The following is a 24,764-nucleotide window of genomic DNA, read 5'->3' on the forward strand; positions in this document are numbered from 1 at the left end:
TGGATTATATGGTGTCAATATGGTCAGTATAGTTTAATTTTGGTGCCAATATGGAATGGTTATGGTGTCGATATGGTATGGTTATGGTGTCGATATGGTATGGTTATGGTGTGAATATGGTATAGTTATAGTGTAAAAATGGTCGATGGGGTATGGTAATAGTGGCAATATGGAATATGCACAATATGTTATGGTTTTGGTGTGAAAAAAAAATCATTTAGTAATTTATTTGTAAGATTCTTGAACCGTAATGAGTTTAAATACAACAAAGTATAATTTCAATGGTTTCACACAGAAAAGTACAAATAAATGAAGAAAATCATCAAAAACTTTATTATCTTGTATTGGTACAATATGATATGGTCAAACATTAAATCTTGCTCCCATCCTACATACATTACGATCATAACATACAGTAATAGCTATATTAAGCGTAACCATCAAATATAATAATTTACTTCGATAACAAACTTTAACAATGTAAATAACAATAAACATTAAATAATTAACATGAAATTCAATAACATACATACAACTGCAAGGCTAAACCAGCGTAAACATTTTTTACACGCTACGTTCATGCTGATTCAATAACAAAAATAAAATAAACTATTTTGCATATCAATTATTTACGTAATTATAATTATTTTGAAAGTATCACAAATTAAGAATGGTTTAAACTATAATACATCATATTTAATATGTTGGCTAAATAATTCAATCCTTATCTTAAACTACTATATTCACAATATATTAAGGAATCAACTTTGACATCAGCTGTTAGTTAAATTAGTGAATTAAACTGTTTAAATATTAACAAAACTACCAAAGCCATCCAGCAAAATGTTTCATCTAAAAACAACATTTTAAACTGTGATAAACTTTTATATCAAACATCTGTAAAATTATAACATGGAAACCTTAATCAATTTATTTCAATTATACATTGACCAATGACATCAAAGACATGGAATATCTAGTAAAACACACATCAAGACATTACAAGTAAACCCAATCTAGACAGTTCGATGTCAGATCTTTACGTTCCACAAATTATCACACTATAGTCCGTCACATTTTGGATACTAAATGTACGGAGAAACATGTAAACCTGAAAAAAATTAAATTCAAAGCTTAATTAAATCTGTTAAATATTGGGTAAGCAATAATTTTCCTCAAATAAAAAAAAAAACATAGACCATAGACTTCTGCATTAAGTTAACCCATAACAAAAAAGATAACAGAATTTTCAATATAATTTACACATACAACTTTCATTAAATTTTACAATTAACTCCGTACAATACAAGCAATTGGGATAAAATGAAATCATGCATTGAACCTGATCCTTATGAAACATCTAAAATATGGCTGTGGATGGACCTTAAACAGGTAAAGCAATACATATATTGTAATTACCATTTATCCTATGTACAATTAAGGACGGATAACAAATACATTTAGCCATAAAATCAACACTTATTTTAAATGTTTTACAATCATACCTAAATATGTGCGTCTGAGATCATAAAAAAACGTTGAGTTTATGGTTGACTATTTTTGTTATTACCATTCATATAAACCATTAAAAATAATTATTCGGGAACTAAACATGAATCTAAGACAATATTTGTAAACAACAAGCTTCTAAATTAAATCTATCTGCTGACTTATTAAGCTCTAAGTGGTACAGTCTTAGTCTTAATAACGTAATTATTCTTGTATTATAGGCCTTTACTACCTAATAGTTATTCAAGCAAAGCTAAAAAAAACTTACAAGTAGTAAAAAGTAAAAATGTGCACCTTATTTGGTCCGTTAGCGATTTTCGGTCCATATGGCTGTCTGTATGATGGAATTTGTCTCCTATTCCCGGGACTGGCCAATGGCTCGAGCCTTAAGCCATTGGCCAGATCCAAAGGTAGACGGCGGGAAAGGTGACAGGTTCCATCAAACAGTTTATAGTACCAATTAAAACATTTAAAACCATCCCAAATGTAACATATGAATTAATTTTAAATGTCAAAATTCCAATATATTCAATATCGTTTGATTCCTAGCATACTCAGAGAGAGTGTTTTTCAACATAATTTATTTTTATAAATCATAATAGCGAATAATATAAAGCCATAGGTGAATTATGGCGTTTATATTCGAAAATGTTATGGTTTGAAATTGTGCAGCGTTAAAGTAAAAAATATACACTTTTAACTCCCAAGTTTAAATGCTAACATTTTTAAATATTGGAGATTTTAATAAATTTACCAACGTTTTGCCCACCAAAAATATCTATTATATTTCTTAAAATTACACAAGCCCTTAACACTATGCACATATAAACATAAAAAATCTTAAAAGTACATTAATAATGACCCTAAACGTACTCTATTCTAGCAATCTACATTAAAGCTCTTACCTGGTTTAAGAGATGTAATAAATGTGTTTGAGAGACTAAGGCCCAATTTCTCTTATAATTTTTTCCCCTATATTGGAAAACTTCTATAAAGAGCCAATGCCTTTTGAAGCTTGAGCCTTTTAAGAGTGTAGTATTAATAGGTTTAGTTGAACACCAGCACAAATTAATGCTGTAAATTAGAGTAATTTTGATTAAAAAGCTACATTTAATTAATCCAAAAAGGAAAATCATATGGTAATCGTCTTTAATTTTCAAATCAACTAAAGTGCTATGAAAACTGGAGTGATGTAATTAAAATAGCCAAACATCCTAAGAAAAAATCACCACCTATGTTTCTGTCAATGAAAAAGCGTCTACCGTTACATAGAATGTTTTTTTTTCAGTCAATTTTATAATCAAGTACGCAAAAATTCTAATTCAATATACAAAATGAAGTGCTCAAGGAATCTTGGTTACGTAGTGAAATTGAGCCTTATGAAACCATCCCAATTATCATTCTTGTATTTAAAATATCTCAATTCTAAAATACTAATCTTTCAGTCCTTGCTACATAGTTAATCATTTTTGTCTTTCAAGACAAACATTTATAAGTATTTTTCAAAGTGACATTGTTACCAAATCTTTCAAGCTAACATCAACTTTAAACTTTACTGAGCATTCAGAATATTTAAACTGATAAACCTACTTATTAGTAAAAACTTCAATGTATACTACCGATTTTCAAAATCACGTCAAATTGGAATATAACGTCCAAATCTCAGCACCTAAGTACGAAAATAAACGAGTTGGTGCAATCTGTAGGCTGCAATCTCATAGATCTAGAAGACTTCACAATCTCATGACTTATGAGATGTTGCAATCTTATGGCTCTATGAGACGTTGCAGTCATCAGTGCCATTATGAGCATCTCGAATTTGCTGTTTAGCTTTTCTGCTGCTACGTCTGATGAGACTACGGCTGCGGGGCTTCGCCCTGGATGGTTCCGGGTTGGTCGGAGTACTTGTGCTTGCCTGGAATAGATTGTACAATTATTATGGGAGACAAGTGAAAATAATGCTAGGAATATTGCAGCTGGAGAATACTTATAAGAAAATGTATCTAGAAAATGAACCAAAAAATACATTCTTAAAGTGAAGTTGTCAATTATTAGATAACGAAAGTTTTTTTTTAGTTAATGACAATAGACAATTGCAGATACGTTACTTAAAGGTTGTATTTTTAAATGCATGCTTATATTAAAAGGGTGTTTTCCTGTGAAAAAAATATTGGGTTGAACAACATTCTGCCAATTTATCAAGTCAAAGTCAGTAATTAACCTCATTTTTATTATAAACCGTCTTCATTTCCCTATCTCAAATAGTATGTGGTAAAAAATTTTAATAATTATATGGTACATTGTTAGATAATTTTAAATCTATTATTTTCTTTAATATCAGTGAAAAATTAAAAGTAAATATGTCTACAATTTGAATAAGTAAATAATTTTCAATATCATATAGTTGGAGAAGAATTAAACACACCTCTGCTGAGTTTGTAGATCCGAGTTCTCCAAAAAAGACCATTAGTTTATCGTACTACTCAACATACGCTCTTATCTATGGTTAGTCTTAAATTCCTTATGGATCATCCCGAGTACACTAGAAAAATGCATATTTGCTAAAAATTATATTTTTTATAAAAAATAGTTATTATAAGTGAAAATTATTATAAAATAAGTGTGTTATAAATAATAGTTGGTGAGTCGGTGCTCAGTTGGTAGCGTTATGGACTTCAGGCCCAAGGCAGTGATGTCGTAAATTCGGACATGGTTCGGACCCTAGTCACTCCCACAAACATTTTATCAGTGCAGTTCACCTTTGTACTGTACCGGCTCACCCCTTGCTTTGCTGAATACGATCCACGAACAGATCTGTATTCTATGTGGGCGGGCATATGCATGGTTAAAGAGGCCACCAACCTCTAAAAAAATGTCTGACTTGATGCCAAACTTTCTTACAATACCTACAACGATCAAAATATATACTTTCGTTCTCGTACCTTTTGAAGACTCTAAACAACTATAATTTACATACCTCAGAGCTAGTCTGAGGACTGGCCGCACGACGTTGTCCACCTCTGACGTAGGCGCTAGACCGTCGCTTCAGAGGCGTCTCGTCCTCCGCCGGTGGCAAAATCCGTGACAAAGTGACAAAACACTTGAAAATGTCACGCACATTGTAATTATCTTTGGCCGAGCACTCCATCAGTTTTGCTCTGCAATCAAAATGCAAATCTATTGATGAAAACTATTACACAATATGGAATATTCCATGCATTGACAAGTTTGTACATCTCTGTTAGTTTGAATTTGGGTTTTCAGTTTTTGAACAGTAAAGGGTTTATTCAATGACTGTTTGTTGGACTGTTTGCCTATTAAAATAAATAAATTTGTATAATCACTGAGTCGTACACATTTTTATGTCTCACCCTCGATTTGAGATTTTTGGATGTCCCATCACCCAAAAGGTTATTGATTCAAGGCTATTCACATAAATAGTTACTTTATAAATTCCTCCTGGTTAATTAATAGCACGAACTATAAAGTTACATTAAGATAAGTTATTTATAAGCATTAGGTTTACAAAATGAAAGCCAAATACGATGGCAAAAAGTAGAACATTTCTTTTCGAAAATCAGCCTCATAGAATGGGAATTTAGTAAACAAAAATATAAATCCTCAGTATAAATTCTAAACATATTCATTTAAAGTAAATGCAGATGGACTTACTATACGATCTTTAACACATTCATGATTTATAAAATCAGAATTGACTGTCAATTGTGTTATAGAGGTATAGTAATTTTAAACCCTCATTCAAGGACCGCAATTCTGCAATATACAAGGACCCTTCAGTCAGCCAATGATTACATGACAAGCCATTGATTCCTAATGCCAAGGGTCATCAAAACGGCTTTAGTGGCTCGTCTTATAACACTTGTTTCACAGATCCTTTTTGAGGTCCTTTTAAGCATAAAGGACAATACAATATCGACTAACAAATGTAGTACAGGCAAGAGTAATGTCGTACTATTTTCATTTGCTTTGAAAATGGTGAAACAAAATATTAAGTTTTACTAATGACTTAAAACAAATACTATAAAACCTTAGGTATTTTAAAACGCAGTTTAAATGGATACAATATGTAAAAATGATGTCTTTTAAAATAATGAAATGGTTATTCTCGAGTTTGTAGGGATTTTCGGTCTATTAAAAAAGATTAGTAAATCCCAGAAATTGGATGTGTTGCTTTTAACCACTGTGTTTGGGAAATTAACGCAAAAACAATTAGGATGTTATTTTTTTTTACAAAATTGCGTTGAATAAAATATAAAAAAGAGTAGCAACATAATAGTTACAATCATATTTCGTAAATTTTTCCTTCGGAAATTAACCAAAAAGGTGTCTTAGACATTATTTGTAAAGCCTTAGTCTTCTATATTAAACCGTTATACCCTAGCTGTATATAAAATGTTGGGCCTCACCTCAGTTTAGGTAGAGAGCAGAACAGCCACTCACTGACGTCCTCTACCCTGACCTCCCGTCTGGTCACCGCCAGGTCTAGCTTGTTGCCGGCCACTACAGTAGGGATCTCCTGCCAGTTCTACTCTAGCTCTACATTAAATGTTGAACCTCACCTCAGTTTAGGCAGAGAGCAAAACAGCCACTCACTGACGTCCTCTACCCTGACCTCCCGTCTGGTCACTGCGAGGTCCAGCTTGTTGCCAGCCACTACAGTATGGATTTCCTGCCAGTTCTACTCTAGCTCTACATCAAATGTTGGACCTCACCTCAGTTTAGGTAGAGAGCAGAACAGCCACTCACTGACGTCCTCTACCCTGACCTCCCGTCTGGTTACTGCCAGGTCCAGCTTGTTGCCAGCCACTACAGTTGGGATCTCCTGCCAGTTCTACTTTAGCTCTATATAAAATGTTTGACCTCACCTCAGTTTAGGTAGAGAGCAGAACAGCCACTCACTGACGTCCTCTACCTTGACCTCTCGTCTGGTCACTGCCAGGTCTACCTCGTTTCGGCCACTACAGTGGGGATCTCCTGCCAGTTCTACTCTAGCTCTACATCAAATGTTGGACCTCACCTCAGTTTAGGTAGAGAGCAGAACAGCCACTCACTAACGTCCTCTACCCTGACCTCCCGTCTGGTGACTGCCAGGTCTAGCTTGTTGCCGGCCACTACAGTAGGGATCTCCTGCCAGTTCTACTCTAGCAATACATCATGTGTTGACCTCACCTCAGTTTAGGTAGAGAGCAGAACAGCCACTCACTGACGTCCTCTACCCTGACCTCCCGTCTGGTCTCTGCTAGGTCCAGCTTGTTGCCGGCTACTACAGTAGGGATCACCTGCCAGTTCTACTCTAGCTCTACATCAAATGTTGGACCTCACCTCAGTTTAGGCAGAGAGCAGAACAGCCACTCACTGACGTCCTCTACCATGACCTCCCGTCTGGTCACCGCCAGGTCCAGCTTGTTGCCGGCTACTACAGTAGGGATCTCCTGCCAGTTCTACTCTAGCAATAAATCATGTGTTGACCTCACCTCAGTTTAGGTAGAGAGCAGAACAGCCACTCACTGACGTCCTCTACCCTGACCTCCCGTCTGGTCTCTGCTAGGTCCAGCTTGTTGCCGGCTACTACAGTAGGGATCACCTACCAGTTCTACTCTAGCTCTACATCAAATGTTGGACCTCACCTCAGTTTAGGCAGAGAGCAGAACAGCCACTCACTGACGTCCTCTACCATGACCTCCCGTCTGGTCACCGCCAGGTCCAGCTTGTTGCCGGCTACTACAGTGGGGATCTCTTACCAGTTCTACTCTAGCTCTACATCAAATGTTGACCTCACCTCAGTTTAGGCAGAGAGCAGAACAGCCACTCACTGACGTCCTCTACCATGACCTCCCGTCTGGTCACCGCCAGGTCCAGCTTGTTGCCGGCTACTACAGTGGGGATCTCCTACCAGTTCTACTCTAGCTCTACATCAAATGTTGACCTCACCTCAGTTTAGGTAGAGAGCAGAACAGCCACTCACTGACGTCCTCTACCATGACCTCCCGTCTGGTCACCGCCAGGTCCAGCTTGTTGCCGGCTACTACAGTGGGGATCTCCTACCAGTTCTACTCTAGCTCTACATCAAATGTTGACCTCACCTCAGTTTAGGTAGAGAGCAGAACAGCCACTCACTGACGTCCTCTACCCTGACCTCCCGTCTGGTCACTGCCAGGTCTAGCTTGTTGCCAGCCACTACAGTAGGGATTTCCTGCCAGTCGGCTCGCTGTTCACGAATCTCTTCCAGACAACATTTGGCTTGAGAGAAAGAATCTGCGGAGGTGATGGAGTAGACTAAGAGGAAGGCGTGAGCCGTTGCTATGCTGAGCCTCCTCATTGCGGGGAACTGTATGTCGCCTGCTGTGTCTAGAATATCCACCTAGGAAAATCAGCCGATGCTAGAGAAGTATAAGGTAATTCTTTAGATACTGTACTTATTTTTATGGAAAAAGGTGTAGAAGATTTTTTTTATCACTCCACAGTTTTTGATAAGTCTCCCAACTTGTATAAAAATAATATTAAATGCACCCTGAAGATAAATAACCATGCTAAGTTCTTCATAATGTGTTGTTTTTTTTTATTTTAAAAGTTATATTACAAGAGGAAACTATGTTTTACTCTAAAATGATTAATCAAATCCTTTTTGAACAATATTTCTTACATATTTGCAACAATTTTTACATCCTTAGTCATGAGGTCACAAACTTCTTCTCATTCGTACTACAATTATGCCTAGTTTGAATTTGTGTTTAAATTACGCTACTGTCGTGTAACCACAGAGGACACAAGATGAAACACTGTAGTGGTCTCTAGCACCAGCACAAAGGGCAGTTCAACACCGCCCCCTCGACCTGATGTACTACAACGCTCACGGTATTCTAAGACTCAATGTCCTCAGTGATAGCAATTTCCACACTTCGGGAGCCATTTTTGGGCTCTTCTTTGCTTCTCACAGGTAGATTTCTGCCCCAAGATACTACAGCTGAAAGCACGGTTGTTCCATAAGCAAGTTTCCTCTATACCTTACTTCTCTGTGGTGTAGCTCATAGAAATGATTTTCGGCTGGTTAAATTATTATAGTAGAGAACACTGTTGAAATAATTTACATCAATTGTAAATGTATTTAAATGCGGGATCCAATATAATCTTTTTTTTTACTGAAATGTCATTATCCATAACCCCCTTATCACTTAGTGAAGGGGTCCTAATTACTGCTCGAGACTTGCTGCTCTTTATCCATGGCAATTCATGAAACTTCCTCTAATTCCAATTTATAAATGCACTATATTTACCTTTATCGTGACAGGTCCTAGGTCAAACTCTCGGTTATACAAGTCCTCAACAGTACTTTTGTATCTGTCCACGTATTGGTTGAAGAGGAACCTCTTGACTATGCAGCTTTTGCCCACCCCCGCCCCTCCCAGGATCACCAGGCGGATGCGTTCATCCGACATTCTCCCCAGCTTTGTATCACCTGGTTCCTCCTAGCTTTCAAACATCTTGGCTAGAGGAGGAGCTGAAACAGACAAACAAACATTGATATGAGATTATTAGGTTACACTAATTTAGATTATATTCCTCATTTTACGCTAGCACAACTAACTCTTAATCACTAAGGATCTAGACGTTTAACGTTCAACCTCCATTCTCCTTTTCATGTTATATTTTCGATTGACTTCTTGGATTTCTGTAAACTGGAACGCAATTAAAAACCATAATAAAATCAAATTGGGAAGATTGTTCTTCAGCTATGAAGGGGTCCTGTAGTTTGTATACCCCCTCTTTCTTATATTGTTCAACCTAACCCAACAGCTCGTCCAAAAATGAGAAAACTTATGGTTTAGGAGTATTTTATTTTTAAATAAATCTAATAAAGTTAATCTAAAAACAAATACAGAAAAAATTCCTCTATTAGTAAAAATAATGTGCTGTGGCTGGTGACTCGCTATCAACAAACAGCTCCAAATCCGACCCTTTAATCTCATCGAGTGTTTGATTTGCAAACAAGAGCGTGTTGGTTCACTATGAAATATCGATTGCACTTAGTTCATCATTGCCTGCCACTGTTTTTGACAAATACATTGTACGTAATGGAATTGTTAATATTAAAATGAAAAATAATTTTTAAACTGTAACAAACCAGAATATTTCAACCCTCAAAATCCAGCACAGAGAGTTGGGAAATGCATTTATGCACACAGGTGGCTAGCCTGTATTGTGGGACTCCAACGAGTTTAAGGCCCAGAGACTACCCACTAAAAACCTCTTCTACTCTTCAGACACTAGCCAGGGAACACTTGTCGTACTTCATCAGAACTAGGCTGAGTTTGCCTACGCCCGAGGGGCTTACTTCCATGTCTAGCAGTTCATTTCTTACAAAATCTAAACAGTGATCTGATCTAGATCGTCCTTTAAAGGACATTCCGTACAAAGTGCGACCAGCAGTCCCAGTTGTCCTCACCCTCCAGCAAGGTATCATAAATCGATTCAATCGACAAGGCCCATGATTGGATCAATTTTAAATGGCTAATTCAATTTACTATTAGGGTGAGCACCTATTAGAATGGTAATTTAAAATAAAGTATGCCATATGTGATTGCTGGAAATAAATGGTAACCCAGTCAACAGATTTCTAGAACCATTTTGCCAGAAATAAACAAAAGGGATGTGTTGCTGCAAAAATAGTAACCCAATAAACAAAATTGGCAGAACCATGAAAAGGTACATGTTGCTTTAAATAAATAGTAGCCTAATCCAGTCAACAAAGTGTAAGAACCGTTTCATTGGTAAATGAATGAAAAGGCACATGCTGTTTCAAATAAATAGTAACTTGGTTAACAAGGTGCCAAAACTGTTTGATCACCAGCAGTAATTTTAAACATCATAAAAACCACAAATTACTTAGTGAAACCTTTAAATGTTGTAGTAAAGATGTGTAATTGTGCACTTGGGATTAAGGGTGTTTATTTCCTACAGTATTGCTGTTTTATCCACTTCCATAAGCCCCAAGCACTACCCTTACAACGGGCAGTTACTCTCTCCGAACTAGGTCCTATGAGAACTCTCACTTTTAGTAGCAAGGTAAGCTAACATTTGTACCAAGAAAAACATCGATACCCTTTTTAAATAAACTGTTAGGAAAGTTGTGTATATTCACAGAGATTTTGTAAGTTCCAAATAATCTTAACATCATTTGACCAGGACCTTTGAACACCGTAACAAATTAACAACTTTTTTAGTTGGATAAGTAGTAGTTTTTGGATGGTCCGAAACTGGTCATATGGCTTTAATATAAATGATTCTGGCTCATGAAACAGCTGATCTTAGTCAGTAACAAAGCTAAAAACATTATCTCTCATTCTACACATCTACACTCATCCTTCACACATATTTGGGTTAAAATACGCACCTAGGTGGCGTCCCCATCTGACTGGTTAATAATTGATAATTGATCGAATTAGTCATAATTTAACTTTATTGATTCATCTCTTTACATTTGCAATTAGCAACTGATAGCATTTAATGTTACCACTTGGATTTGTTCAAAATCATTAATTAAACAACAGTGGAGTGATCAATATCAACCACAAACAGGTAAGTATTACAAAATCCGTTATTAAATTATTATTTGACATTCAAATTTCGTTTCGGAATGCAAGTTCGCTTGCTTGAAAGGAAGTAGGTCAGCCATTGAACGTAAAATAATCAATCTGGTGAAATTGTAGCATTTCAATGGCCTCTCTGAACTGCAAAGCAATTAAAGCCTAAAACTCTACACAAACTCCTAAATAATATCAATATTTACGCTTTACTTTATTTAAAATGTTGTGTTCATTTTCAAAGCATTAAAAAAAGTTTAGGTAACACAATTTTTTTATGCAAAATTAATTAAACTATACAATTGGATAAGCTTTTACTTTCAATGATTAATTGTTATTAAAAACTTCCTTCACTAATATTTTACAAATGCATGCAATTAATAACTATTTTAAAATTAAATAGTTTCCTATTTTGAATCGATTGGAACGGTTCCATAACAAAAGACTTGTTATTAACAACTACCAATCAAATGTTTACAAACGAATTAGTCCTATCCAATCACTAATCAACCTATTAAATACTTTTTTCCAATGAACCCACCATCACATGCTAGGACGATAGGTTTTAGCCCAAAACTCTTTTACACATTACTTCCGGTTAGTCCTAGAGGGTTTCAGCACTATCACATAGATAAAATGCATTGGTAATTGTCGGGATTTGAACCCGGGACCTCGGGCTCTGAAGCTCTACCACTAGACCAGCTCGCTTCAATACAAGAGAGTCAGGCTAACCAACACCGTGGTAGATATTAAATGCTACCAACGATGTATAGTTTTTCTTAATAAGTATTGTAAGTAAAGTTTTAAAGATTGCTCTGTGCAGTGAATAACATTACCAGTTTGTATCCTATTAGACGGTATCTAGCAGATCCTATCCAGATCAATGAACTTGATATAATCTTGTTATTTCCAGATTATAGAGGGTAGTGAGACTCCTTGTTTACCACCCTTAGATAGGAGTTTCATCCACCGGAGCAAAATACTTTTGCATCTATATAAGAAATACTTTTTATGTTAAAATTAAATTCGGATGTATAAAAAATTAATGCGCTATCTCTTGCGGTTTAACTTTAATAATTGAAGCTGAAAAATCCGTTTTTAAGTAGAGACTTTTGTGATTCTAAGTGGTGTATATTATTGGTAAAATATTTCAATACAAAAAATTAAAACACAATGACCTTTAATATACGCGTTAATTATTCTACAGGGTTAAATATATAAAGCGTATTTCACACGATAATTTTCTTCTTTGATGTTTAAATAAAGTGTAAATATTATTTAAGTGGATTGAGGCGTCTTAATACGTTACAAACGTGAAAATCAATTTACTGCTTAGTAATGAAAAGAAAGTTATTTAATTCTCTATTAAAATTTTCGGTTACACAGATTAAATTGTTTATAGTCACGGCTAAAACAATGCATACTCAACACTACGTGCACTACTTATTTAATATGTATTAATGAAGGCTTCATTTGTGTTTTGTTAGTTGTTTGAGTATTCGTTTTCATAAAACTGTATTGACATCTTCTACAATTAAAGATGTTTTTCATGGGTCAAATCTATTTACCAATGCAATAATTAAGAATTTATTTAGGTACTATATGTAAACCTTCTAAAAACACTAAACCTTGTAAACCACACTAACAAGTGAGCAAAATGTACTACAAACGTCATCGACTACAGCTTAATTTTACTCCCCGAGGAGCGAAAGGGCTATTTAAGACCTGCAATTCATGTTTCGAAATCAGCTGTTTTGCTGCAGTAAGACTAAAAGTAGATTTTTTTACATACAAGCTTAATAAATTCAGCTGGAATCCTTATATATAATACGTGAAGGCGATTTCTTGAAAACACTACTCCTCCGTTAATAATGGACGAATTTTTACAAACGACGTGTCAAAATAAAATATTTTTTGTGTAGACACCCCCTTTCACCAATTCATGTAGTAAAAATCCTCGGGCTTTGCCCCACAGGCCATCAAAGTTGGAGTTTCTCCCATAAGATTAACATGGGGGAATCTAAATATTTGATTGGAAACTTTGTCCCCACTAATTTTAGAGAACGGTTGGGCGTAGAAACTTGGTAGAGGTGTCCAAAGAAAGGTCTTGGTCTGTAGATGAGTTATGAAAAGAAAAACTAAGCAAAATCCCTTAGGACTCTGCCCCAGAAGCCTTTAAAGATCCCTCCACAGAGTTGTTTACATTTTGGCCATGAGAATAATACTTTTTAATGAAACAGCTGTTCATTTTTAAATAAAATTTTTAAATAAAATTTTAAAATAATTTTTTTTTTTCATTTTTAAATAGTATTTCAAACAACACATATTTATTGGGAGTTGAATTCTACCAAATAAGTATTTGCAATGTTATTTTATGATTTTAAAATTGATTTTCTTCTTTATCATGCCATGTTTTGCAATATAACGTTCCATTACGAAATCAGTGGAAAATCCTTTTATCACAGCAATTCTTAAATTATTTCTTATTGAACTATCTTATATCACTTGCACGGGTTGGTGTCTGCCTTTTTCGCCACTTTTGCCTACATTTTATCATATTATTCTACAAAATAGCAAATATTTATGTAGAAATATCTGCTCTTATTGTGTCTAATAAAATCCAAACTTAGAAACATTGCCTTAAATGGTACCTATCTTGACAAATAATTTGCACCTGCCTATATTACGGACTTTGGCGCACTGAATTAGTAACATTATTGAAAATAACACGACATTTTGGCTGTAAAATATGGTACAAAGAGAAAATACTATTTAAGCAGCTACTGTCATGACAGAAAGGTCATATTCCTTTAAAACTAGATCACATAATCCTTTGACTGGGACGGGTGGCGTCGTCCTGTAATCCAGCTACTAGGAGGTCACGAATTGTGGATATTTATAGGAATGCACTGTGGATGCGATACTCCCTGGTGTGGATTAACGTCCGCACGAGTGAGTACTACGACTACCCGCAGTGCTATCCTGATAATTATACCAATTCATAAATACCAATGCAAAAAAAAAATTTGGTTCCAATTCAACTATAAACTGTAGATCCCTTGGTTGCCATTCGCTGTATGGGCTATTAATTAACAGCTGTATCTAAGGAATGTCGGCCTTAGTAACTAACAAGACTTCAAGATCGCGCCACTCTTCCTAGACTCATCTCCATTCATACTTGGCTTACCTACTATGAATGGTCGCCATAAAAAAAAACGTATTAAAGGATTAAAGTATTTATCATATACGTTGATTAACAATATGTAAACGTTAATATATACGTAACAGCCATTTTACAGTATTTTTGCTTTTTGGAAATGTTCAATTGCTATGTCATTTTCATTATTTATTGCCAATGAAGCTGCCAAGATCATATGAACTAGGAGGCCCCTAACAGTTCAAGAATAAAAGCCAACTTTACTTCATGTATTCCACTACACCTAACATTCCGTAGAGAGATTATATTGACAACTTTATGTTATTGATAAGGCCGAGCCGAGACAACTAACTGACATCCCCCATGTCAAGGAATTCCAGCTTTATCAGTAACCCCACAGTCAATTTCTCAAAACTATGCCAGAGGGTTCATTCATTGGCACAGAAGTACGATATGAACTGACGAGACGTGACGAAGGAAAATCAAACTTACACTGTAACGGATATACCTCCCTTTGAAGTTAGAACGTGTCTTCTCAACAAACATATATTTTTTCTCAAACACTGATGAAATCTCGGAAGTGTTTAGCTACAAAAGATCCACCAATACGATTTAAATACTATTTAAAGGTTCTACCAAAGGAAGAGATACCATATAACATACTAATAATAACTCCGATGACGTACAGGATAGGAAATATTTTAATCATTGAATGAACAACCAAATTTGGCAACTAACGCAATATTGTTATTGTTTTTACACTTACTCTTTGAACAATGTTAAATGCTCAAAATATGTATATTTCACCCAATTCATCGCAGTTAGATGAATTAACGTAAGCCTTGAAAGTAACCGTCGATTTCGACGGGTTTCCCCTAGTGTAAGAAATTTTCCGTACTCTTTAAAAAAATATCAATTATATTTCATGTATAATATAAAGATTTTGACAAAACTGCCTCGAGAGATATTGACAATATACGCCTTGCGTCTGAAATGGTTTCCTACCTACTCTTAGTGCCCAAACAACTTTGAAAATGTACGTATGAAACGATGAACCCACTCTTCCTGGCTTAAAGGACTTACAAAGGTTATTCTCACCTTCACTGCAATACCCTGCAACCCACACCAATCTGAATATAATACTGTTTTAATCTTCACATTGAGTATAAACACTAAATATGTTTTAGTTAGTATGTGTTTTGATTATCATGTTTACGCTAGTGTTAAGCTGGTCTAACCTAATTTTAGTAGTAATTTTAGACATTGAGCTTTGAATTAAATTACACTTAATTTAAGTTATAATTAATCATTGATATCAATAACTATTTGTAGTGCTTGAATATTTATTCGGTTTTAATAAAAACCAAATGCATGTGGTATACCTATATATAACAGTGCATGTAATCGTGTATATGTATAGTATGCATTTAAGTTTTATGTATGATAAAACATTTTGATAAAAACTAACATGATTTAAATTTAAAAGGAATGAACTAAAATTACTTCTTTTGGGAGCAAGAGTATGTTGAGGCAGGTTTTTTGGAAGAGTGTTTTCATAATTAGATTTGACCTCAGTTCAACTTTTTTGATTTCACAACAAGTTTTTGTATAGAGCAAAGTGTATAGTGTGTTTAAAAATGTCATTAATTTAGGTTTTGTATAGAGCATAAATAGTAAAGGAATCTTGCACTACTGATTATTCACCCCCTTGAGGAACTTTGTCATTTAATTTTCCAAAAACTATTTGAGTTTGTAAAGATAAATATCTCAGGGAAATGAGAGACTCTTACATTATGTATTTGCATATTCGAATTTACATTAATATACACACTGTATTAACCTTAGATCTCATGCTAGTAGTTAAATATTAGTGTAATTATTACACTTTTTATAATAAAAAACAATAAAACTCTAAAATGTGCTTACTTGACATTGATTTCAAACATAAACAGCCATACCACACCAAACCTTTCTTTTCTTTAAGGTTCATTAGGGTTCTTATATTTCTTTTCATTTAATTTAAATAGCTTTTGGTATAATCAAAGTTGAAATATATCTTTTATGAATATTGCTCTTTAATCCATTGAAGACGAGGTTTCCAACATTTTAATGTTGATGAAATAATAAAATAATCTCTATTTGAATATCCATTTCTTTCTTATAAATATATTTATTTTTATTTTTCCCCTACTACTTGCAAACATTGAATAAAAATAGTAAAATGGGAAAATGTAATTAAAACAACCTTTTTGATTACAGAATAGGTAATTTATTATGTCAATTATATTATTAGCCTACTTATTATCTTAGTTTGTTAGGAAGTGCAAATATTTCCAATAAATCTTCAATTATTTGAGTTTAAAAAGTTGGATTTATAAACATGGTTGGTACTTGTTTGCCATGGTGTTACATTTTCAATTATCTATGAATCCTAAAAGCCACTTTAATTAAATCTGTATTTTCTAAAGCCTGGTGCAAAATTTCTATCACATCTCACAACATTGGCATATAAACTCGCAGTTAGCTGGGATTGACATGGAAGTCTATGCATATACTAATGCTTCAGTAATTGGATTTTGGGTTTGTCATTTGGTCCATTAATATTCACGTAGATGACACCGTCTAAAACATCGCCCTTTAAGCTCGAAATTAAACATTTCTGTATTTTTAAGAACTGCATGAAAACTGATGCTTCTACGTACAAAACAGGATCTTTGATCAACCATTAAATTTTCGTATTAAAAAATTTAAGGGTTTGTTATATTATGAGATCATGTGTGTGTGTTGACCTTTTCTTGTATGCAGACAACTATTTCGTTCTTTAAATTTAAACAGAATCATAGCTTAGGCAAATGGATTTAAATCTCGTGAGTTTTGATATAAATGTCTATTGATAGTGATTTACCATTTAGCAAAAGTTACTGTTTTTTTACCTATTCCAACTAATAATAAAACAAATTGTAATCTTGGAAAGCTATTGAATGTGTTATGCAAAAATAAAAAAAAATTAGTTCAATGCTTCATTTTATGTTAATTTAAAAAAAAAGTTTTTGTAGTAAGATAAATAAACTCACATTACCATCAAGACTTTAGTCACATTGGTTTTGGGCAGCTAAAATAAAATGCAGCCCCTACCTTATGTCATGTTTGGGAATGAATGTTTGATGAAATATTCCCCGATATTTTAACTAAAAACTACTTTTTAGGAAGTACGTTGATTAAAAATATTTTAAACCATTTTTATACGCTGAATAAACTGTAATTTTCGCCAGCAAAAAACTACGTTCCCCGGTTAAAGTTTGACCCAATTCCTGAGTAAATTTGCTCTTCGCTTCTTTTTCGTTTTGTAAGAGGAGAGGTCAAATTTAATATTAACTTAATAGAGTATATTGAGAACCAATGGTCTGAAAATTAATTTGACGTAATGTCAAAGATATAAATATAAACTGCTTTTAATTGCGAATGTCATTTGATTATTTCTTCTCTTTAGTGGTGTAAAGGGGGTGAGGGAAACTAGTAACTTGATTACATTAGTGTTATGTCAATATAACCATAATCTCAGGCTTACTGAAAGTCTACCCACTGTTACTAAACTTTGGGTGACATTTATATTAAATTAATTTTCACAAACAATTGCTGTAAACGAACATAAAATATAAAATTTTAGTTTAAAAACAAATTAAATCAAATTAATGAAAATGAATACCAGAATGTAATGGAGAGTATTTTTCATACCGAATTTAGAACTTAGCAAAGAGGCCTTTTATGTCGTTGCCTAAAAAATACAGTGTAGTAATGCAGATTGTGACCAAAAACCAAAGATTGAAGAGCAAAATAATGCGCAATTCATGTTTTAAGTGTCTTCTAAAAACTCGACAAAATTGACGCACTTGGCAAAGCTAGTGCGTTAATATCTTTATCTATTTAAAAAAAGTACAGTACCACAAGTACCAAAAATAATATAATTTATTCTCAGAAGTGGCTTGTATAATTTAATATTTAATTTCAAACATGGTGGTGTTACTCCATTGTAAGTCGCAGTCAAAGGAGATTGGAGGATGTGGCCAATGTTCTCATCGGTTTCTACATAGTTTGTGGCTTCCCTCTAAGCTTTGCTTTGACGGGACTCCAATATGTGTGTTGTATGTAAATAGCATTACTTTACATTTAGTGCTGTTTAAAACCTATGAAAAAAATACAGACTGTCCCAAAAGTCCCGGACCGGCTTAATAACTCCTAACCAAAAGTAGCTACAGTAATAATATTTCAGACATTACTCCTGGCTACAAAAAACTATATTTGGATGTGTTAGTTAATATTGCCTCTGTCCCCAAAAACTAAATTTGGAGGGGTTGCCCCAAACTTTTAAATGTAAACCCCTATCGAGTGACCCTGATGTAAACATAACAGCGCAAATCCAAGGTGGATATCTTGCTCCTGTTAAAAATGGCTGACGTTTTGTATTTCTTATGGTCATGTAATTTAAAATTGACCACCATTAATTGTGTTAAACTTTTTAATATTTTATTACTTATTTGATGGTTTATATATTTAGTTGCCAGTAGCTCTTTATGGTATACACCATCACTTAAAAATTTATCTTTTAAAAACTTATAACAATATAATTTAATTGTTGTTATTTTACTACTATGTCACTTTTTATGCAAAATGTTATAATACAAGTTCATCATAGACTAATGAGTAAAAACAAACAAATGCATGCAATACACATAGTAACTTAATGAAAAGAAAACAAATGTAATTTTCAACCATTTTCCTTGAACATTACAAACACCAGCCAATAAAACACACTAAATATTTAAATTCCTAGTGTAACTGAATCAAACACGCCGCTTTTGAAGAGAGATATATTACTTTTTCCTTCGTTGAAATCGGATAAAGCTTTTTGATTGCGCGCGTTCTTTCTTTCATTTTTGTAATACTCGACATGTGTATTTATGTTTGCTCGCTTCTGTTTCAATATTTCCTTTTGGATAAACATTCATTTTTTTAATTGTTTATTTGGATCAGAACGGCACATTTAGCAACTACATGCAATATGTTCTAATGCACAAAACGAAGATCAAAACAACCAGTAAACTCCAATACTGAATACTGTAAAATTGTGGTCTTCTTTATCAACTGTCAAATCAATTGGTTATTTAACATTTAGTTTTAACAACCTAACTCATATTTATACCCCCGCCGCATCAAACCTGCAGACAAGCGAGTTTCCATTTACCTGGCTGGAATTTTCCCTTGAAATTTTCAGATTTATTTAATTTTTATACAACATCAAATTTTAATGAGTAGTCCTACTTAGGTTCGCTGCTACAGGAAAGTAAAGTGTGATTTTTATTGGCACTTTGGTAGACTAGTATGAAATAAATAAACTTACCAAATAAGTTAGATGTATATGAATAAACATGTAATCCGCAACAGTTTATCTATTCCCAAATTAAAGAATAACGTAGGAATTTTTGTTAATTCTCTATGACAGTTAGACATACAACAAAACAGCCATTTGCACACGTTGTGCGATACAGGTTATTAAATCCTCTTAAGCTGCTTTGTCACTGCACTACACTAAGTCCCCACATTTACACAATTTGGAAAACATAAGACGAAATTAAGATACAAATTCTTGTTGCGACTAGTGCAATTTAGAATTGTCTCATATTATCTAAGTTCTTGACTCATAATTTTTGCACAACTAGTATTCCTTGATCAGCTGATGGAGATAAATCTTCTACTTTAAGCATGTTCCTCTTCAGAGGGTCCTTGAGTATCTTATTAAAATTGTGGATATTTATAGGCATGATCTGTCGATGCGATTCTCCCTGGTGTGGATTAACGTCCACTCCTGTACTAAGACTACAAGATTGTGCCACTAATCCTACACTCATCTCCTTTCATACTTGGCTTAAAATACCTAACTTCGTATGGCCACCATCTAAAACTTTATGATAGATTATTCTGTTTAAATGATTAGGAAACTGATTTGTCCTGCCGTATAGCAGTTAGTTCCAATTAAAAATATTACAGTGTCTTGAAGCCCAACAGTTTAAAGGTGTCAAACAGTGTGTCTAGTGTTTATACTTTATGTGAAAACATCAATAAGAGTATGCTTGTAGTTCGTAACTTCTGACTAAATATATCTCAAGAATATTATGGATTATGAATTTAATTATACTTTTTAAATTATTGACCGCCTTTTGGCGCGCATTTTTCCCACATCTCCTTAAAACACTACTTGTCATTTCTCAGTATTTCTTTGTTTTGTTAAACAAACAGCTAAATAGTAAACATTCTGTAAAATGCATAAAACGCAAACAATATATGTATTTGGTATTTTTTTTTTTATTTTTTAGATACAAAAATTAATTAAGATAAACGTACTAAAGAAGTGAATACACTCTTTCACGAAACAAAATTAATTTCGACTGAGGCAGAAGGCACTCACCTCTCGGTGTCGGTACTTAATGTGGTTGGTTGAGGGGGGGGGGGGGGGTGAAGAGGTTTAGGGGGGGGTCCAAAACGTGACGATGAAAACTGTCTTTTCACCTCAACTCTTGTCGTTTAGACCGCAGAAACAAATTGCTTTATACATTTTGCTCTATAAGTGACACCTGCGTTTGGTTCAACTACTTTTTAATGCTAGAATAGTTAGTTATTAATCTAGTCAGATATATTTAAACAAATTATCTTCCTTTCTTTCACTATGAGGTTATCTGCTGTCAAAAAAGGTTAATTTAGGCAGTAAAATAATTGTCGTAACAACATTTTTTATCATGAAGTCATACTGTCAAACCCTTAACACATTATAATAATTCCTGTGTATAGTGTCAAAACATTATAACTAACAAGTTTCCCACTCAGTCATGTAACACGATTCTCATAAACTGATAATCAACCAAAATTTAATTTTGGAATCATACAAAATTCAATGTAATTTCAATTTAAAATTGTTACAAGCTATGACTTTTGCTTACGAGGTAAGTAAAAATTCAAATGATTTCAATGGTTAAACATGTATTTCGTTTTTTTTTATCCCCACAAACAGAAACTATCAAATCCGTATTTTGTAGTACATTCTTATTTAGTATGCAGTTTTATAGGAAATTCAATTTGGTACCATTTAGTCTGGGTAAACATATTAAGCTAAGCTGTAAAAAACTTTCTTAGTTTAACTGTGACTTGGAAAGTAAAACAAGACATTTACCAGTTTAAAATCTAGTGCATTCTATTTGTTAATTATTTAACTTACACTGATACTTTAATCAACTTATTTTCATCCCTTGCCTGCACCCTTATAACTACATGCAAGTTTTAAAATTGTTATTCTTACAAATGATTTGTTGTACGCACGGATACTAATATGTGCATTAGCTGTGGAAGTTCTGGTTGTGTAACCACATTTCGTCCTATAATCCATCTACTAAGCCACTAATTGTGGATATTTATAGGCATGCACTGTGGATGCGATACTCCCCGGTGTGGATTAACGTGAGTACTACGACTATCCGCAGTACTATCCTATTAATTAGACCAATTTGTAAATACCAAGGCAAAAATGTGGTCTAGATTCTAGTATAAACTGTAGGTCCCGTAGTTGCCATTAGCTGTATAGGCTATTAATTAACAGCTGTGTCTAAGGAATATGTCGGCCTTAGTCACTAACAAGACAAGATCGTGCCACTCCTACACTCATCTCCATTCATACTTGGCTTAAAATACCTACTTTGTATGGACGATATTTCATAGAAAACTATAAAGTATATTTATAAACCGGTAATCATCATATTAATTTAATAATTGCCGTAGCATTGCGAACACTCGAGATCAGTAAATAGCATCACTAATCGTCGCAATTCGACACTTGATGATGAATAGTAATTATTCGTACACTAAACTCATCATATACCACATAATAGTATTTGTAGGATTACACATTTACAAATTGATTTCCGAGGATTTAGCTTATCAATCACAATGTTTAAATATACCATTTTAATCTGTGATGTAGTCAACACGAAGTGAAATCAAAAAATGTATAACATTTTTGTAGTTTTTAATACATTTTACTTTATATTATGATTAAAATAGATTAATTGCGTTAAATACACTTTTTCTGACATTCTTAGGCAATCTAGATGCAATTCTTAATGCATTATCTAGAAGCTAATTATTTAAAAAAAGATGAGGCCATTTTACAAACAAAATTAACAAATATTTACCAAAATTAAGAATAGCACTTCTTGAAGAAAATAGTACTCCATCATACATACAAAAAATATTCGCTGATATATACCTGTTTTAGAATCATTATGAATTTTATTGTACGTTTCGTTAAATATATTTAATATTTTTAATGCACTTAAATACACCTAAAATCCACTATTACCACCAAAAATCTCATCATTAATACTTGTCACAGGTTTCATCCAACAAAACGATGCCACGCCTTGGATGAATCCAATCATTGTAAACAAAAGGTCACATTAGATTGCGCGGGTGGAATCACGCAATTGTCTCTGGTAAGTAGAATTGCTTCAATTTTCTTTTAGAAGAAATAACCCTTAGTATGTGGATATAAATATAAAATTTGTTTACAAACATGATTTTGTATTGGAGCTTTTTAGCGTATGCACATATTGAAGGGTAATAGCAAGAAAAACATGTATAATTCCCCCACATAATTTTGTGAAAAGAATCTTGATATTTAAATATGTAACGTAAATACTACGTAAGCAATTTACTTCAAATATTTATCATAGTTACCCTTAACCATACACCATACTCCATTCGTTTTCAGATATGGATGTTTATGACCTCTTCATAAATATGTTTATGTTCGGTTTGCATTTGATGTTCAAATGTATGTTAACACCATTTATATGTCTCACCTGTTGAAAAACGAAACCAAATATTTAAACACTCCCACACAAGCACTCGTACGACAACACTACTCTTGAAACACGTCCGACCTCGACGGTAGCGCGCGTCAGACTGGCGCGACCGAGACAGGGTGGCGCCTCCCACTCCCCCCACCACTTTACCCCCTCCACCTCCCACAGTCACACCTGGACCAATTACCCAACTCCTGCGGCAATCTACATTAACTCCAACTTTGATCTTCTGAAATTGATCACTTGATTGACAGAACCCACGTTCTGAGAAACAGTTGGAGACAACTTCTGTTTAAGTGGGAAAATTATTAACACCTCTCAATACGAGAAAGTATATTTCACCACTAGGGTGTAAAGTGACCCTCTTTAACCTGAGGTAAATTTTTACGAGTTATTGTTTGTTGAACACTTTTTGTCCGTGTGGTGAACTACAATTTTCGTTATATTGCACTTTTATTTAATCAAACTAATTGACTTAACCAAAATGCATCACGAAGAGAGCCTTTTAAAACTACTTCCAACTTGTTTTTAATTTTACTAATGCAAACAAGCAGCTGTTTAGTAAGTGATTCATTTATTTCTTCCATAAAGATTGTAGTAGTATACATAATTATATAGATATGTTTAACTATTGACAAGAAGGTAATACTGTAATACTGTATTGGCAAAGCCACAAACTTTGAATACAATAAAATGCGATTCGATTCATGCGATTTCATACATTTGTATTTAAAAATGAGTAACAATGGCAAAAGCTGACTTTTACTCCCTAGGGACTGATAACGTGTTTCACTCCCTAAGAACTACTTTAGGAAAAAGCTACTTTAGACAACTCATGTATTTAAACTGCTTATTTTGGCTGCAGTATGACGAGAAATGTGTTCATTTAGTTTCATGTGATAAAAAAGGGGATAAAACAGATTAATTGAACAAAGACATTTCTAGATAATATTAAGTTACCCAATACAGTATTTTTTTAAGGTCATAACTTTTTTTAGTTGTATAATATTCTTTTTTATATCAATGAACCCACACTTTCGTTCGTTATTTGTATTATTAAGAAAAGTATTATTTGATGTTTAAAATTTTCTTAGAAAATAAAATACCGTGATGGTTAGACTGTAAGTATATGTTTAACTTTCTAACCTTAAAAAAAATAATGTAAGCATATTATGTGTTTAATTACGGCTAAAATACTAATTACAAATTAGGTTAAAATCACCATATCAAAAAAAGCCTATGTAAAAACAACTTAAACAAATGTTTAGAATTGGTGTATACATTGCTCCCCTATAATTATAAATCAACTTGTACTCGGTAAGTCCCTCTCTGAAATTAAAAATGTATTATTTTATTTATACTTTTACTTTTACATTGAAATGGCGACAATACAAAGTAGGTATTTTAAGCCAAGTATGAATGGAGATGAGTGGTTCGATCTTGTAGTCTTGTCTTGTAGTTGTGTGTTGTGACTAAGGCCGACATATTCCTTAGACACAGCTGTTAATTATAGCCCGTACAGCTAATGGCAACTAAGGAACCTACATTTGTAAAATACTTAAACAACACATAGGCAAAGAAGAATTG

The 24,764-nt window shown here is 33.7% G+C and overlaps 1 protein-coding gene across 1 annotated transcript; it reads right to left on the minus strand.

Annotated features, from left to right (window-relative positions):
- Nucleotides 1–335: 335 nt before the first annotated feature.
- Nucleotides 336–23,243, minus strand: LOC129003800 (GTP-binding protein Di-Ras1-like). The gene is made up of 5 exons (XM_054432107.1): nucleotides 23,050–23,243; nucleotides 8,805–9,028; nucleotides 7,614–7,891; nucleotides 4,487–4,667; nucleotides 336–3,424 (listed from the first exon to the last, which is right to left on the minus strand). The coding sequence occupies exons 2-5, from the start codon at nucleotides 8,964–8,966 to the stop codon at nucleotides 3,284–3,286; spliced, it is 762 nt and encodes a 253-aa protein (XP_054288082.1). The 5' UTR covers nucleotides 8,967–9,028; nucleotides 23,050–23,243; the 3' UTR covers nucleotides 336–3,283.
- Between the last annotated feature and the right edge of the window lie 1,521 nt (nucleotides 23,244–24,764).

This window comes from Macrosteles quadrilineatus, unplaced genomic scaffold, assembly GCF_028750875.1.
Source record: "Macrosteles quadrilineatus isolate MER2022 unplaced genomic scaffold, UCM_ALF_1.0 Scaffold_9__3_contigs__length_116548681, whole genome shotgun sequence".
NCBI classification, from domain to species: Eukaryota; Metazoa; Arthropoda; class Insecta; order Hemiptera; family Cicadellidae; genus Macrosteles; species Macrosteles quadrilineatus.